The following is a 14,627-nucleotide window of genomic DNA, read 5'->3' on the forward strand; positions in this document are numbered from 1 at the left end:
ATCAGCCCACATGGTCACAGCCTGTCCAGCCGTGAGGATGCACTGATGGCGCTTTGGTGGCAAAGAGTTAATGATAGCAGTGGTCTGGGGGGGTCCCAAGGACGTAAAGGGCCACACGCTGATTGGCAACCACCTGCTGGCTGGCTCTGATCGGACCAGCCCAGTGCGGTGCCCTCCCACCCTCTGTCGCGTTGACGCACCCTTGTCGGCCGTTCCTTGTGCAGAGAACGTCCTACGCCAGCACGGACGAGGAGATCTGGGAGTTCAGCCTGGCCTCGGAGGGGAGGTAAGCGCACCAGGGAGCGTGCAGTGTCCCAGCCTCGTGCGCCCCTGAGCGGCGGGATCTATGGAGGGAGGGGGGCGCATCTCTGTGGCACTCATTGGCAAGGTAGACCCGTTAGAGCTTGGCAGCTAAATTCTCCAGGTTCTGTCTGCACTGAGCATGCTCCAGCCCCTCGGAGCTCCTACGTGTGACCCGACGTGCAGGGGCTGTACAGAACTGTCCCAGTAATGGTTCCTCTTGAGGGCCAGGGGCAAGACGGAGCTGGGAGGGAAGAAGGCCCCGAAAGGGACCGGGGGATGGGCTGTACCTCGGGGAATGGGAGGAGGAACCGTAGCCGGGCTGGTGATAGGGTGTTATGGGGTGGGGGTGATGGGCAGTGGTTTCTTCCTTTAGCTTTAAGTTAAGCCTTAAAGGGGATCGGCCATTTAACCCTTTGTTTCCTACAGCTTCTCCCAGTCTTTCACCATGAAGGGCTCGGCCAGCCAGGACGACTTCAAGTTCAAGGTCAGTTCACAGCCACAGACAGGGCCATTTAACGTCCAGATGTGGGGTCTTTGGTCCATTGTACCCCCTCTCCCTTTGTGCTCACGGCTGGGCGGTGGCCCTTGGCAGGAGTCTTCTCCATGGGCGGAATGTCTTGGGTCTGGAACTGAAATAGCCCGGGGTCTGGTCTCCTGGTGACAGCCGTGCCTGGCGTGTTACTTTGGCCCTATAAATGGCTCCTTGAGTCGTAGAGCCCACTTTAAACCCACAAATGCCACATCATTGAGCTGTACTGGGCTTCCCTGAATCCAGGCAAGGTGCCCTGGTGCTGTCTAGCCCTCCTCTGGGAGCAAATAAAACCCATGTGACACCCTGGTGCTGTGCGCCCTTCCCAGAGGCTAATTGACTGGACCAGCCCCTCCATGTGCCGAATCCTCCTGGGAGAGCTGCTCCGGCACTCTGGGCCATACACGTTTCAGCCTTGCACAGGGGGTACTTCCTGTTGCCCTCATTAATGAGCTCATGAAACGTTAATGCTGGCAACCGGGGCCCAACTGAAAGGTTTCTCTAGATCTGCCACTGCTGGGTGCTTGGCCCCAGAGGCTTCTTGGAACTGAATGGCCAAGGGGCGCCAGCGTCTCAGACTCGCTCCACGTGCTACCCTCGGGGCAGTGAACTCCTCGCCTCTCAGCCCACCCCTCCCTGTGCCACGCCATAGGGGGAACCCAAGCTGTCAGGCCAGATGAAGGCTGTGTCGGCCGAGTGCCTGGGACCCACGTTGGACATCTCCACCAAGAACATCACTAAGTCCTTGGTATCCCTCATGGAGATCAAGGAAGACGGGATCGGCTTTTCCATCCGGGATTCCTACTACAAGGATAAGGTCTCCCGCACCATCAGCCTGCCCACCCGCGGCAGCACCTTGTAAGCCCTGGCAAGCATGGTCCCCACGTGCTTACAGGCCCTTGGGGGAAGAGGTGGGCTGGGCCATCGTATTCTGCCCTTGGAGCCTTGAGTCTGGACTCCTCTCGGTCGAGCCAGCCTGTCCCAGCATGCAGTGGTGGGGCCAGCTTGCTCTGCCATCTTGGATTGCCAGTGTCCACAAACTGCCCGTCGGGGGGACGGGGCCTGGGGAAGGCGGGCACAAACCGGGTTCTGCTGTCGGACAGAGTTGGGCGTCCAGTCTCCACAGCCCTCTTATCGAAGGCACGGAGCTGCCTTCTCCAGCAGCAGTCTCGGTGATGAAGCCAACAGGACCTGTGCTCACAGCGCAAACCCTTAGCCGGGGCCGCTGGCCTGGCCTTGGGCCCTGCCGGGGCCTGATCCAGCCCGCTGGACCCCTGGCTCGGGAGGTGGATCTGTGCGCTGCCCCAGGGCTCTTGGCTCGCTTGCTCTGGAGTAGGCCTGTTCAGTGCTGAAGGGCCCTGGCCCCAAGGAGGGGCGATTGCTGATCTGGTCTTGATCTGTTCCAGCCCTAGGCAGTCCCGTGGCTCGGACACCTCGCCTCTGACCCGGAGGAAATCCTATGACCGGGGGCAGCCTGCCAGGTGAGTGGGGAGAGGCTGGAGAGCACATGGGCCTAGCTCCCCATCGGGGACCGGCCTGTGCACTCGGCTTTGCCCAGGCACGACGCTGGGTGCTGGATCCAGCTGTGCCATAGAATCATAGAATATCAGGGTTGGAAAGGACCTCAGGAGGTCGTCTAGTCCAACCCCCTGCTCAAAGCAGCACCAATCCCCAACTAAAGCATCCCACCAGGGCTTTGTCAAGCCGGACCTTAAAAACCCCTAAGGAAGGAGATTCCACCACCTCCCTAGGGAACCCATTCCAGTGCTTCACCACCCTCCTAGTGAAATCGTTTTTCCTAATATCCAACCTAGACCTCCCTCACTGCAACTTGAGACCATTACTCCTCATTCTGTCATTTGCCAAGCTCCATTCTCTTTGGAACCCCCCTTCAGGTAGTTGAAGGCTGCTATCAAATCCCCCCATACTCTTCTCTTCTGCAGACTAAACAAACCCAGTTCCCTTAGCCTCTCCTCATAAGTCATGTACCCCAGCTCCCTAATCATTTTTGTTGCCCTCTGCTGGACTCTCTCCAATATGTCCACATTCTTTCTGTAGCGGGGGGCCCAAAACTGGATGCAATACTCCAGATGTGACTCACCAGTGCCGAATAGAGGCGAATAATCACTTCACCATGGGCTGGCACTGCAGGCCTCCCTGTGCTGAGTGGAGGTGCGGGGCAGGAGGTAGATCCCCGGACCAGGCTTGTGATCATGGGTCTCTTTCTCTACACCCTGGCTCAGGACTTCGGACGTTGGCTTCACGTCTCCCTCATCCCCTCCCACCAGGCCGCGCAATGACCGCAACGTCTTCTCCCGCCTCACCAGCAACCAGAACCAGGGCTCTGCGCTGGACAAGTAAGAGCCTCGCGGGGCAAGAAGCGGGTAGGGGGGTGAAGCTCCAGGGAGCCCAGCCCCAAGAGCAGTGAATGGCAGACGGTGACTCCCATGGCTGTCCCCAGGTACCGTCCCCGCTCTGCCTCGGGCCCGGCAGTCCCAGCTTGAGTCAGCCCCAGGCTCCTGCCGGGCTCGTGAAGCAACCAGGGCGAAGGCAGAGAGCTGCGATACCGGTGCAGTAGAACTTCACATGGGGCAGCATCTCCCTGGGCAGGGGCCCTATGCCAGACCTGTCTATAACCCCATTGATATGGAGGGGGGGTCTTTGGTCCCCCTCTACTGGCTGGACCTTGTCTCAGGGCTGCCCCTGAGCTGCCAAGCCTGGGCCTTTAGCAGTTATAAAGCGGGTGAGGTGGGTCCAGGGGGCTCTAGCTGAGGACACTAAGCCGCCATCCCGTCCCCAGCGAAGCGTGGGGCTCGTCGGCGCTGGGCTTGGCAGGGGTCCCCAGGCGGTGGGGAAGCCATTTCCCAATCAGCCCTACCCCGGTTCTGTGTGGCACTGGCTGTGCCATCGCACCTGCCCCTTCTGGGCCCTGCTCCCTCTCCCACTGTGCTCTGTGGGGAGATGCCGGCTGCTCACAGGTCCTGGTCCCCCTCAGGAGGTGACATGGCTGCTCTGGGTGGGGTGAGCTTTCTGCCAGGGGCCCGTAGGTGCTCCGATTGCTCCTGGTGCCAGGGGCTGTGACCCTTCGGAGGTGGGGTGGGGGTGCTCTCCAGTGGCAGCCTTTGGTTTCTACGGAGGAACGAGCCCACCTTAGGACTGCCTTTGACCGTCACGGGCCAGCCCCTGCACGGGTGCAAATTGGCCTAGCTGCCGTGGGGGCAGCAGAGCGGCTTTGATTTACAGCTCCCGAGGACCTGGCCCTATGGGAGCTGGTAGCAACCACCTCCCATCTGCCTCCCTGCAGAATCCCAGTTTGGTGGCGATGTTCTAACCTGGGGGAGCCCATGGCGCTGCCTGCAGCTCAGGACCAGCCCCTGGTCCCCATCCTGCCTGCTATCAGACCACACGATAGCGCAGAGCCGGACCGTGTCAGAACGCCCCAGCCGTACCCCAAAACCCGGAGTGCGGAACCTGAGGGGCTAGGTTGGATGGCTGGTGGCAGTGATGAGACAGGGGGACCATGGGAAGATTAAATGAAGACTGGATGCAGGAATCCCCGGGCGAGGCCTCAGGCGTGCACTGTACTGGTCAGACTGGGTGATTGTAACAGTCCCTTCTGGCTGAATGACTCCAGTCCAGCCTGAAAGATCTTGTGTCCGAGCCACGTGTCCCTTCCTGCTCCTCTGCCCCTTTCCTCTCTGGTTTTCTGTGTCCGCTCCTCCCTCTCTACCCCGCTAGCTTGGATGCAATAACAACACTCTACTCTCTGACTCCGCTGCTGCCTCTCTCATCCGGGATTTTTTCTCCCGTAATCCTGCTAATTTTCTGTCCCTAGGTCTGACGACAGCGATTCCTCTGTCTCGGAGGTGCTGAGGTACATACAACTTTCTATTGATTAGAACTCTCCTGCTTCTCGCATTTCCCTCCCCCTGCCCTGCATGCTGAATCCGTGCTGGCCAAACTCTGGGCCTTGCTTCTTTGCTAAATCTATTGGGACTCTGTCCTGGTGCTGCTCTTGCTCGCTGTGTGTCCCTCTTTCCTTCTCTCTGCTTCCCCGCATGGCCCTTGCATGCCATGTCCGGCTGTGGAAGTCCCTTTCTGCCTCTGGTCTCCAGTGCCTTAAGCTCTGAGCCATCGTCTTGAAATGCAGTGCTGGTGGTTTAAGCGGATAGCGTACGGTGCTTTCACTGAATGGGGGCAGCTGCATGCTCTATTCTGCCTCGAGGGCGGGGCGGGTAGTGATGATATCTTGTGCTGTGTCTGGCCTAGCTGCAAGAGGCAGGGCAGGCCAGCTGTTGGAGCCGGTGGATGCTTGGAGGGTCCAGGTTATAATGCTGTTTTTTTGTTGTTGTTGTTGTTGTTGTCTTCTCTCGCACCTTCAGTTCAGACATCTCCAAGCACTTGACAAACGTGGCTTCAGCCTCCCAGCACCCATGGCGAGGCTGGTCAGGATTGTTATCCCTGTCTTGTGCCTCGGTTTCCCCATCTGCAAAGAGTAAACACCTGGGATGCAGCCTCTTGGCACCGAGGATCCTGTGGCTGCTGCTAAGGCCTGTGCAGCCTCCCAGATATATTAGAGCAGCCTTGGGGTTGCTCTAACTCACTGCAACCTCCCAAAGGGCTGCTTGCCGGCTATGCCACAACCCAGAGTTCCCCTAATGGGGTGAGCTAAGGCCCTGGCTCTGCCCCCAGCATGCCTGGGTTTGCAACACGAGCCACATAGAACCAATTACGCTAGCCCAAGGCAGTGTCTGTGCCAGGACAACTCTCCTTCCCCCATTCCCTGCACATCAAAAGGGCCAGGCTGGCAGAGGAGCATCTCCCCACTGGCCTTTGGGTGCCTATTTGAGACACCGTGGGCCTGACTCTGACACCCTGAGCACCATCAGCTGGAGTAGTGGGTGCTCAGCGCCCCTCAAAAAATCCATTCCAACCATGCCACAAATGTGCCGTGTGACCCTGGGCTAGCCCTTTCCCCTCCCTTTGCCTCAGTGTCCCCACCTGTAATCCAACCCTGCTGGGAGGAGGGGAGGTGCTTAGAGATTCTGGCTGGGAAGCTGCTTTGGGGCTATCAACCCTCTCCATGATGGGCTCTTCCACCTGGGCTCTTTCCTCAGGGGTGTCGATTCTCATGTGCTCAGCACTCTAGAACCTCCCTCTGAACTCTGCTCACAGCCCCATTGGCTGTTGCTGGGGCAAAGCCTAGAACTGGTTTGAGACAGGATTGTCTCCTGGCCAGGGAGCCAGGATTCCTGGGTTCTCTCCCTGTTCTCGGGGGATTGAGAACTCCTGGGCTCCGTTCCCAGCTCTGCCATTGATTCGATTGTGATCTGTTAAAAATCCCTTCCCCATCTGCCAAAACAGGGTGAAGCTCATTGCAAAACTGGAGTGGGTCAGATGGAGAGAGGGTGCTTCCCCCCCGCTGGCCACAGGGTGGTGCTCTTATGCCCCACATAGCGCGGCTGGAGCAGGGCCCCAGTTTGTTCAAGCCTGGAGGTTCTGGGGGTCGGGTCCGGAGCCAGCCTGTCCCTGCTAGTCTCTGACTCCACAGGGGATGGGGCAGCGTGTGCCATGCAGCACCCTGGACTCTGTTGGCTTTGGGATCTTGCCTGGATGGGGCACAGGGGCCACCCACAGCTCTCACGGCGGGAGGGGGGTAGCTCATCTGTGCCAGCAGCGAGATGGCCAGGGGGTGAAGCCCGTTTCCTTTCCAAGCCCCTGCCCCAAGCCAAGGCAGGGTCTGCACAAGTCCCTGAGCCCTTAGCACCAACGGGGTGTGACCTGCCCCCGGGGGGCCTGTCTGGGGAGCAGGCTGCCCAGCAGCTTCTGTCTGTGGTTTGCTTTGCTCCGGAGCCCCACTAGCAGGCCCTGGCAGCCTGGTGGGGCGGGATCTGGCTTTGTCCTGGGTCACCCAGCCAGCGCCCTCCTGCTGACACCCTTGCTCTCTCTCTCCCACGGAAAGGGCCTCATTAACCCCGTGGGCGGTGCCAGGAGCGCCCGGACGGCCCCGCTGCAGTGCATCTCCGTGGCGGAAGGACACTCCAAGCCCGTTCTCTGCGTGGACGCCACCGACGAGCTGCTCCTCTCTGGATCCAAAGGTGCGCGCCTCAGGGGCGGGCCGGCTGCTGAGCTCTGGGTGTGATCATTGGGGAGTGAGCCTGTTACCCAGGGGAGGGGCTGAGCCACCCCAAACTGCGGGGGCAGGACAGGAGCCTCTTGCTCAGACGGCACCGGCCTGCCTGAAAGCCACAACGGGCCGGTGCAGTTCTGGGTCCCCCCAGCAGAGGGCAGCAATGCTGCACGAGTCATTAGGCTGAACAGCTGTGTGGTGACATCCCTGAAGCGAGTTGTTGGGGTCTCTGCCCGGTTCCTAGTGGCTGGATGTTCACCTCGCACCTGGCACTAATAGACGCTCCCCCCGTTGGCAGGTCTGGCAGAGGTGCCAGAGGCTGGATGGGCCACAGGGACTGAGCTCCCCTGGGGCACTCGTGGGAGCAGGGGGAGGCGGGGGGGAGGGAGCCACGGGGATCCTTTGCTGAGGACAGGAAGGGTCCCGCAGTGTCATGTGCTCCTGCCTCCTCCCGCAGACCGGAGCTGCAAAATGTGGAACCTGGTGACGGGCCAGGATATCGCCTCGCTAAAGGGCCACCCCAATAATGTGGTGTCCATCAAGTACTGCAGCCACTCAGGGTTGGTCTTCACTGTCTCCACCTCCTACATCAAGGTGTGGGATATCCGGGATTCGGCCAAGTGCATCCGCACCCTCACGTAAGTACCTGACGCACCGAGGCTGCCCTGTGGGCCTGGCCAAGCTCGACACGCTGCCCTGCCAGCGTTCTGCACTCAGGGCAGCATTGCAAAGGCAAGTGGCCAGGCTGGTCTGCAGGGCTGAGTCTAGGAATGCTGCAATGCTGGTCGTTCTGGCCTGGCCTGGCTCGTGGAAGCTCCGTGGCTTGGTGCTCTGCTCTCAGGGAAGTTGCTCCTCTCGTCTGTTTCGGGGGGCACCGTGCACCCTACAGTTGCTTTGATCAGGGATGGGTAATGACCCATCTGCAGCTGCCAGCGCCGTTTCCAGACCCCAGCGAAACAGCCCCTCTCTCTGGTGCGCAGCCACAGACTGAGACTTCTCTTTTAGGCTTCCCCAATCTGACTGGCGGGAACAGGAGCGGCGCCAGGGTTTTTGGCGCCCTAGACGGGAGTCCTTCTGTGCTCCCGGTCGTCGTCGGCAATTCAGCGGTGGGGGGGTCCTTCTGTGCTCCCGGTCGTCGGCAGCAATTCAGCGGTGGGGGGGGTCCTTCCGTGCTCCCGGTCGTCGTCGGCAATTCAGCGGTGGGGGGGTCCTTCTGTGCTCCCGGTCGTCGTCGGCAATTCAGCGGTGGGGGGGTCCTTCCGTGCTCCCGGTCGTCGTCGGCAATTCAGCGGTGGGGGTGTCCTTCTGTGCTCCCGGTCTTCGGGTCACTTCGGCGGCGGGTCCTGGAGCAAGTGAAGGACCCACTGCAGAATTGCCGCCGAACACCCGGAGCGCGGAAGGACCCCCCGCCGCCGAATTGCCGCCCCTCCCCCGCCCCCCCCAATCCTGGTGCGGTCGCCTAAATGGAAGCGCCAGCCCTGGGCGGGAACATGCCTGGGCTGCCTGTCAACATCAACTCCAGGCCAGGGGTGGGGTTTGTGTCGCTCCGCCCTGGGCGTGGAGCTGGCATGCCTGCTGGTACGGGTCTGGCTGGCTGCGCGGCAAGGCACCTCCCTTGGGTGCCGCAAGCTGCTGCCTGGGTCACCCTTGCTGTGCCGTTGCTCCCGGCTTGAGGGGACGTGGGGCTGAGCGGGGGGGGTCTCATCCTGGCACCACTGGCACTGCATATGGCCAGGAAGTGGCGTTGCTTCCCCCTATAAATGGCTGGGGACAGACGCTGTCCAGCCTTCTAATCAGTCCACAATGGGCTAGATCTTCCATTCCACATTGTGTAAATTGCCCCCTCCCTCCCCCGAGGGTCTCTGCCTTGAGGCTCACCTGTTTGTCTCTTTGGCTTAGCTCTTCAGGTCAGGTGATCTCTGGGGATGCCTGTGCTGGGACCACCACCCGCACCATCGCCAGCGTGCAGGGCGAGCACCAGATCAACCAGATCGCACTCAACCCCACCGGCACCATGCTCTACGCTGCCGCTGGGAACTCTGTCCGCATCTGGGAGCTCAACAGGTCCGGGCGGGGCTAACTCGGGCCCCCAGGCAGGGGCAGCTCTTGTGGGGAGGCAGACGGGTGCTGCGTAGGCAGAGGGAGCAGTCGTTCTGGGCTGAGCGGGGGCCCGCTCCCTCCCGGCTGGAAGCTGTGTTATTGAGGCAGGGGCGGATTTGGACTGGCACCGGGGGAAGCTGCAGTGGCACAAACCCCAGCGTGGAGCAGCTTAGCTTGTTTGTCTTGGGCTTTGCACTACATCAGAATGATCTGGACAAATTGGAGAAATGGGCTGAGGTAAACAGGATGAAGTTTAACAAAGACAAATGCAAAGTGCTCCACTTAGGAAGGAAAAATCAGTTTCACACATACAGAATGGGAAGAGACTGTCTAGGAAGGAGTACGGCAGAAAGGGATCTAGGGGTTATAGTGGACCACAAGCTAAATATGAGTCAACAGTGTGATGCTGTTGCAAAAAAAGCAAACATGATTCTGGGATGTATTAACAGGTGTGTTGTGAGCAAGACACGAGAAGTCATTCTTCCGCTCTACTCTGCTCTGGTTAGGCCTCAGCTGGAGTATTGTGTCCAGTTCTGGGCACCGCATTTTAAAAAAGATGTGGAGAAATTGGAAAGGGTCCAGAGAAGAGCAACAAGAATGATTAAAGGTCTTGAGAACATGACCTATGAAGGAAGGCTGAAAGAATTGGGATTGTTTAGTTTGGAAAAGAGAAGACTGAGAGGGGACATGATAGCAGTTTTCAGGTATTTAAAAGGGTGTCATAAGGAGGAGGGAGAAAACTTGTTCACCTTAGCCTCTAAGGATAGAACCAGAAGCAATGGGTTTAAACTGCAGCAAGGGAGGTCTAGGTTGGACATTAGGAAAAAGTTCCTAACTGTCAGGGTGGTTAAACACTGGAATAAATTGCCTAGGGAGGTTGTGGAATCTCCATCTCTGGAGATATTTAAGAGTAGGTTAGATAAATGTCTATCAGGGATGGTCTAGACAGTATTTGGTCCTGCCATGCGGGCAGGGGACTGGACTCGATGACCTCTCGAGGTCCCTTCCAGTCCTAGAATCTATGAATCAGCCCCAGCAGCTGCTGATCACGCCCAAGGGTGGCTGAAAGTAGGACCCAGTGCTCCTCTCCCAGCTGCAGCCCTTAGGGCAGGGGTGGGGAACCTTTTCTCTGTCACTGGCCATTGACCCACAGGAAAAATCAATCACAGGCCACTTACCTGCCAGGAGGGCGTGGAGGCTTGGGGCTTCCCCTGCAGCGGGTGGTGGGAGAGGGCGCCACGGGCCAGATGAAATTAACTAACGGGCTGGATCCAGCCTGCGGGCCGTAGCTTTCCCCGCCCCTGCCTTAGGAGATCGGTGGACAAGCCGGTCACCCCCTGACACCGCATCTGAGCCCAGCTCCCTGCCCCTAGCCCAAGGCCACAGTCACGGCCCATGGTGCTGAGGGATGTGGTATCCCTGAGATTGCTCCGTGCTCTGCACCCCGGAGCCCGAGGTCCCCACTTCTGCTTGGGATGGTGGAGAGGGGCCTGGGCCTGGGAGGGTCCCTGCTGGGAGCCTTGGAGACTGGGCCAGCGAAGGGCCTGCAGGAACGAGCGCCTCCTGCTGAGCGCACCCCGGGCTCCTGCTTGTAGGTTGCAGCCTATCGGGAAGCTGACCGGCCACATCGGGCCTGTGATGTGTCTCACTGTGAACCAGACTGCGAGCAACCATGACCTGGTCGTCACCGGCTCCAAGGATCACTACGTCAAGGTACCCTGGGACCCTCCCTCCCTCCCGCTCACAGGCAGCACGAGGGGCCTTTGAGCCCAGGAACCGCTGCTTGTGCCAGCCCTCCCCACCCCCATGCATAGCCGCTCTCCCGTAGGTGCCAGCTACAGGGGCTCGCTGCCCACCAAAGGCCTGGCGAGGAGGGGACATACTGGGTGGTTTTGTCCAGAGCGCCCAGCGTCGGCCTAACTCTGCTCCCATGGGGGGCAGGAAGGAGCCGTTCTGTTGATCTCAGCGGGCGCAGAGGGAGGCCAGTACTGAGCACATTTGCAAATGCCACCAGGGTCTGAAAAATGCTATGAGCCCCCCAGCGCTCGTGGCCTGAAGGACCTGGTGGCTTTGCAGCTGGCCAGCGTTCCTGTCCCCACACCTGCCAGGTGTGTCTGTGGGTCACGGGGAGCAGGGTCTGTGCACTGCCCCTAAGAGCGTCCTGGAACCCAGATCTGGGAAATGATGGAGGAGCTGCCATGTCTCAAAGTGCTGGGCAGCTCGGCAGCCGTGGAGACCAGAATTCCAGGTGCCCGGCCCAGGCCTCCCCTCCGCACCCCCGCTTGCTCCTGACGCCTCACGCGTGGAAAGTGGAACCCACCTCCTCCTGCCCTCTGTGGCCTCTGCTGAACCTGCTGCCAAGGAGGCTATTTTGTCTTTGCAACGTGGCCCCTGCCAGCCGGACGCTGAGCTGCGTCCGCACGTTGGCCACCAAACCATTGGAGGAGGTGGAGATTTCCAGTCCCAGCTGAGCTGGGCGAGGTTCGAACCTGTGACCTGTATCTCAGCCCTAGTGCTGAGCCATCGTGTCCCCACATGGCCTCTGCCCAAGGATCCCAGCGTGGCGTAAGCAGGCAGAACCCTGCCGCTGCCAATCCATCCCTGTCTCATTTCACTGGGCCGTGGCTCAGCATCCCAGTGGTAGCTGTGTGGTCGGACGCTCTCGCCATCCCCCTGCCTTGCTGAAAGGGCTGTTGCTGGCCTAATGACCTGAGAGCGACTGGTCTCCTTTGCCACCGGGGTTCACAGCAGCTGCCCTCCGGGCTGTTGCCTTGCAGATGTTTGAGATTGCGGACAGCGTGGTGGGGAACGTCGGCCCCACCCATAACTTCGAGCCCCCGCACTACGACGGCATCGAGTGTCTGGTCATCCAGGGCGACGTGCTCTTCAGCGGCTCCGGGGACAACGGGATCAAGAAGTGGGACCTGGAGCAGCAGGAGCTCCTCCAGGTACGGAGGGGGACGAGCAGGAAGGCCCTGCTGCTGGGCGGGGGGCAGAGAGATGGGCTAGACCCGCAGCGTGCCGTTTCGAGGGCCAGTGCCAGGGTCTGGAGCGAGGACTTAGAACCTGCTGGAGAGTCGCTGTCCAGTCTGGAGCGTGCTCCCGCCATCCTGGGGGCAGAGGATCAGAGAGCAGACACAGAGACCCCATCCCTACGTTGCACATGGGGCCTCCAGGCAATGGAAGAGCCCCGGGGGTTGCAAACGACAGTGGCTGGCAGGGTGGGTCCCGAAGGCAGTTTACAGCCGTGGGCAATGCACGGTAGCCAGTTCTATAGGGCTGGGCCCCACCTGCTGCGGTTAAAGGGCTCAGTGGCCTATGGGGAAGGGGGACAGGTTGGTCTGGGGGTAGATAGCGCTCGGCGTTGTCCCTATTTCGGACCCCGGTGAGTGTGGCTGTCTGGTCTCCGGGCGCCACAGGCCGCGGTGCCTGGCTCTCCAGGTCAGTGGTGGCGCGCTGCAGTGCGGGGATGGCCTCCGGTGGGTCTGGGATAGAGCAGCAGCCGAAGGGGGCGTGCAGGCCGGTGCTGGGAGGCAGGAGGTCTGGCTCTGCCATGAGACTTGGCTAACATTTCAGAGGCCTCCATTGATTTTTTTTTTTTTTTTTTTTTTTTTGGTGGTGGTGGGCTGCTCTGTTTTGGAGAACCTACCATGTGCCCGCCTGGGGCTGGGTTGTTCAGAGGAGCTGGGCACTGTGGGAGTCAAGGGGAGCAGTGGGGGCTCCGCCCCTCTGAGAATGGGGTGGTCGGGGTGTCCCCCAAAATGGAGCTGCCCAGAGCTAATCACCATTTGTGGCTGTGTGACCCTCCCCCACAGTCTCTCCCCTATGAAATGAGGCTAATGCTCATTTTTCTTCCCACTGGAGCGCTGAGGATTGATGGCAGACAAATAATTAGAGAGATGGGGGGTGTGGGGGAATCTCTTTTATTGGACCAGCTCCTGTGGGTGGAAGGGGCAAGCTTTCAAGCCCCACCCTGGAAGAAGAGCTGAGTTTGCAGACTTGTCCCTTTTCCCCCCACCCCCACCCCCCCACAGAAATTGGTCCAATCAAAGAGATTCTCTCCCCCATCTTGTGTGTCTCGTATCCGGGTTGCCAGAACGGCTTGGATTGATCGGAGCTTGGAGATCCCCTGGTCAATCCCAATGAGCAATTGTCTCCTGGGGCGGAGCCCTCTTCTCTCCTGCTGAGCTGCTTCTGTAGCTCACCAGAGTCCCCTTGTCTTGAATTCAAATCCTCGGCTGCTGCTTGATGAGAAATCGAGCGGAGCTTAAAAATTCCAGCTCTCAGCCACGGTACAGATGTGGGGGGTTTGTCTCAGCCCATTACAGAGCCAGCAGCCAGCTGCAAACCCAGCATCTGGCTCTGGCTGCTGGCCTGACCCTGCCCTGGAGCTCAGGGGGCAGTTTGGGTCTTGATGGCCCCGGCTGGCAGCGTGGATCGTGGGCGCTCACTGGCTCTGCCCTGTCTCTGTGCCTGCCAGGAAATCCCCAAGGCGCACAAGGACTGGGTCTGCGCCCTGGCCTTCGTCCCCGGCCGCCCCAGGCTGCTGAGCGCCTGCCGCGGGGGCGTGGTGAAGGTCTGGAACGTGGAGAACTTCACACCCGTTGGGGAGATCAAGGGCCACGACAGCCCCATCAATGCCATCTGCACCAATTCCAAGCACATATTCACTGCTTCCAGGTGAGGGCAGTGGGTAAGGCTAGGCCCCTGCGGCATGGGGGAGGGAGATCTGACCCCCAACTCACCCCAGTGCAGCAGAGCTGCAGGAGCTCTCCAAACCCACTGTTGCTCCCCCCATGTGGCAGGGCCTGGAAAGGCACTGGGAGCGAGGGATGGGAACAGCGCCGGAGCCGGGCTGCAGGCGGTTTGGTGTGGGGCAGCAGTCGGCTGCAGGGCCCCCAACCCCTCCCCATCTAGCCTCTCCTCTCCTCCATCTCTCAGCCATTGTTAGGTCGCCCCACAGTGAGGCTCTTCTGCCCCATCCAGTTATGCCAAGCGCTGGTCCTGCCCTGCCCCGCCATGCTTTTGGGATGCTCTTGCCAGCTCCTTTGATGTGCCGGGACTAGCCAGACCTGGTGCTGCTGGCCCTGCCACCCTCAGCGCAGAGAACGGACTTCCTGCCAACCGGGCACCAGCTCCTCCTCGACGGCGCCTTGTGCATCTCCAATGAGAGCACCACTGCCCCCTCCTTCCGCTCCCCGGCCCCTGTGCACAGCCCTGGCCCCCAGAGGGGGTCCCCGGGTTCACAATGTCGCTGGCACCGTCTCTGATCTCCTCTTTTCCGACCATGTCCCTTTTCTCCTTTCCTTTCTCTCCCCCCCCCCCCCTCTGTTTCTCTCTGCCGCAGTGACTGCCAGGTAAAGCTATGGACTTACGTGCCTGGGCTCACCCCCTGCCTTCCTCACCGCGTCCTTGCCATAAAGGGGCGTGCCACTAGCCTGCCTTGACCCTCCTCCTGCTCTCTCTGGCTCTCACCCCCTCTGGCTCTCTCTCCTTTTCTTTCTCTGTCTCTTCTCTCTCCGCTCTGGTCTCAGCTGCTTCTTAACAGTATGAGATTCTTTTGGA

General features: G+C 60.1%; 1 protein-coding gene across 1 annotated transcript in view; it reads left to right on the top strand.

The window, feature by feature from the left end:
* LOC135977724 (kinesin-like protein KIF21B) overlaps positions 1 to 14,568 on the top strand; it is a 33,102-nt gene extending 18,534 nt beyond the window's left edge. Inside the window, 13 exon segments of the mRNA XM_065578971.1 lie at positions 227 to 286; positions 730 to 787; positions 1,485 to 1,690; positions 2,239 to 2,313; positions 3,076 to 3,189; positions 4,668 to 4,706; position 5,151; positions 6,795 to 6,930; positions 7,420 to 7,600; positions 8,862 to 9,026; positions 10,658 to 10,775; positions 11,840 to 12,010; positions 13,543 to 14,568. Coding sequence (XP_065435043.1) covers positions 227 to 286; positions 730 to 787; positions 1,485 to 1,690; positions 2,239 to 2,313; positions 3,076 to 3,189; positions 4,668 to 4,706; position 5,151; positions 6,795 to 6,930; positions 7,420 to 7,600; positions 8,862 to 9,026; positions 10,658 to 10,775; positions 11,840 to 12,010; positions 13,543 to 13,746 — 1,528 coding nt within the window. The 3' untranslated portion in view covers positions 13,747 to 14,568.
* The last annotated feature ends 59 nt before the right edge of the window (positions 14,569 to 14,627 follow it).

Source organism: Chrysemys picta, unplaced genomic scaffold (assembly GCF_011386835.1).
Source record: "Chrysemys picta bellii isolate R12L10 unplaced genomic scaffold, ASM1138683v2 scaf19, whole genome shotgun sequence".
Lineage (NCBI taxonomy): Eukaryota > Metazoa > Chordata > Testudines > Emydidae > Chrysemys > Chrysemys picta.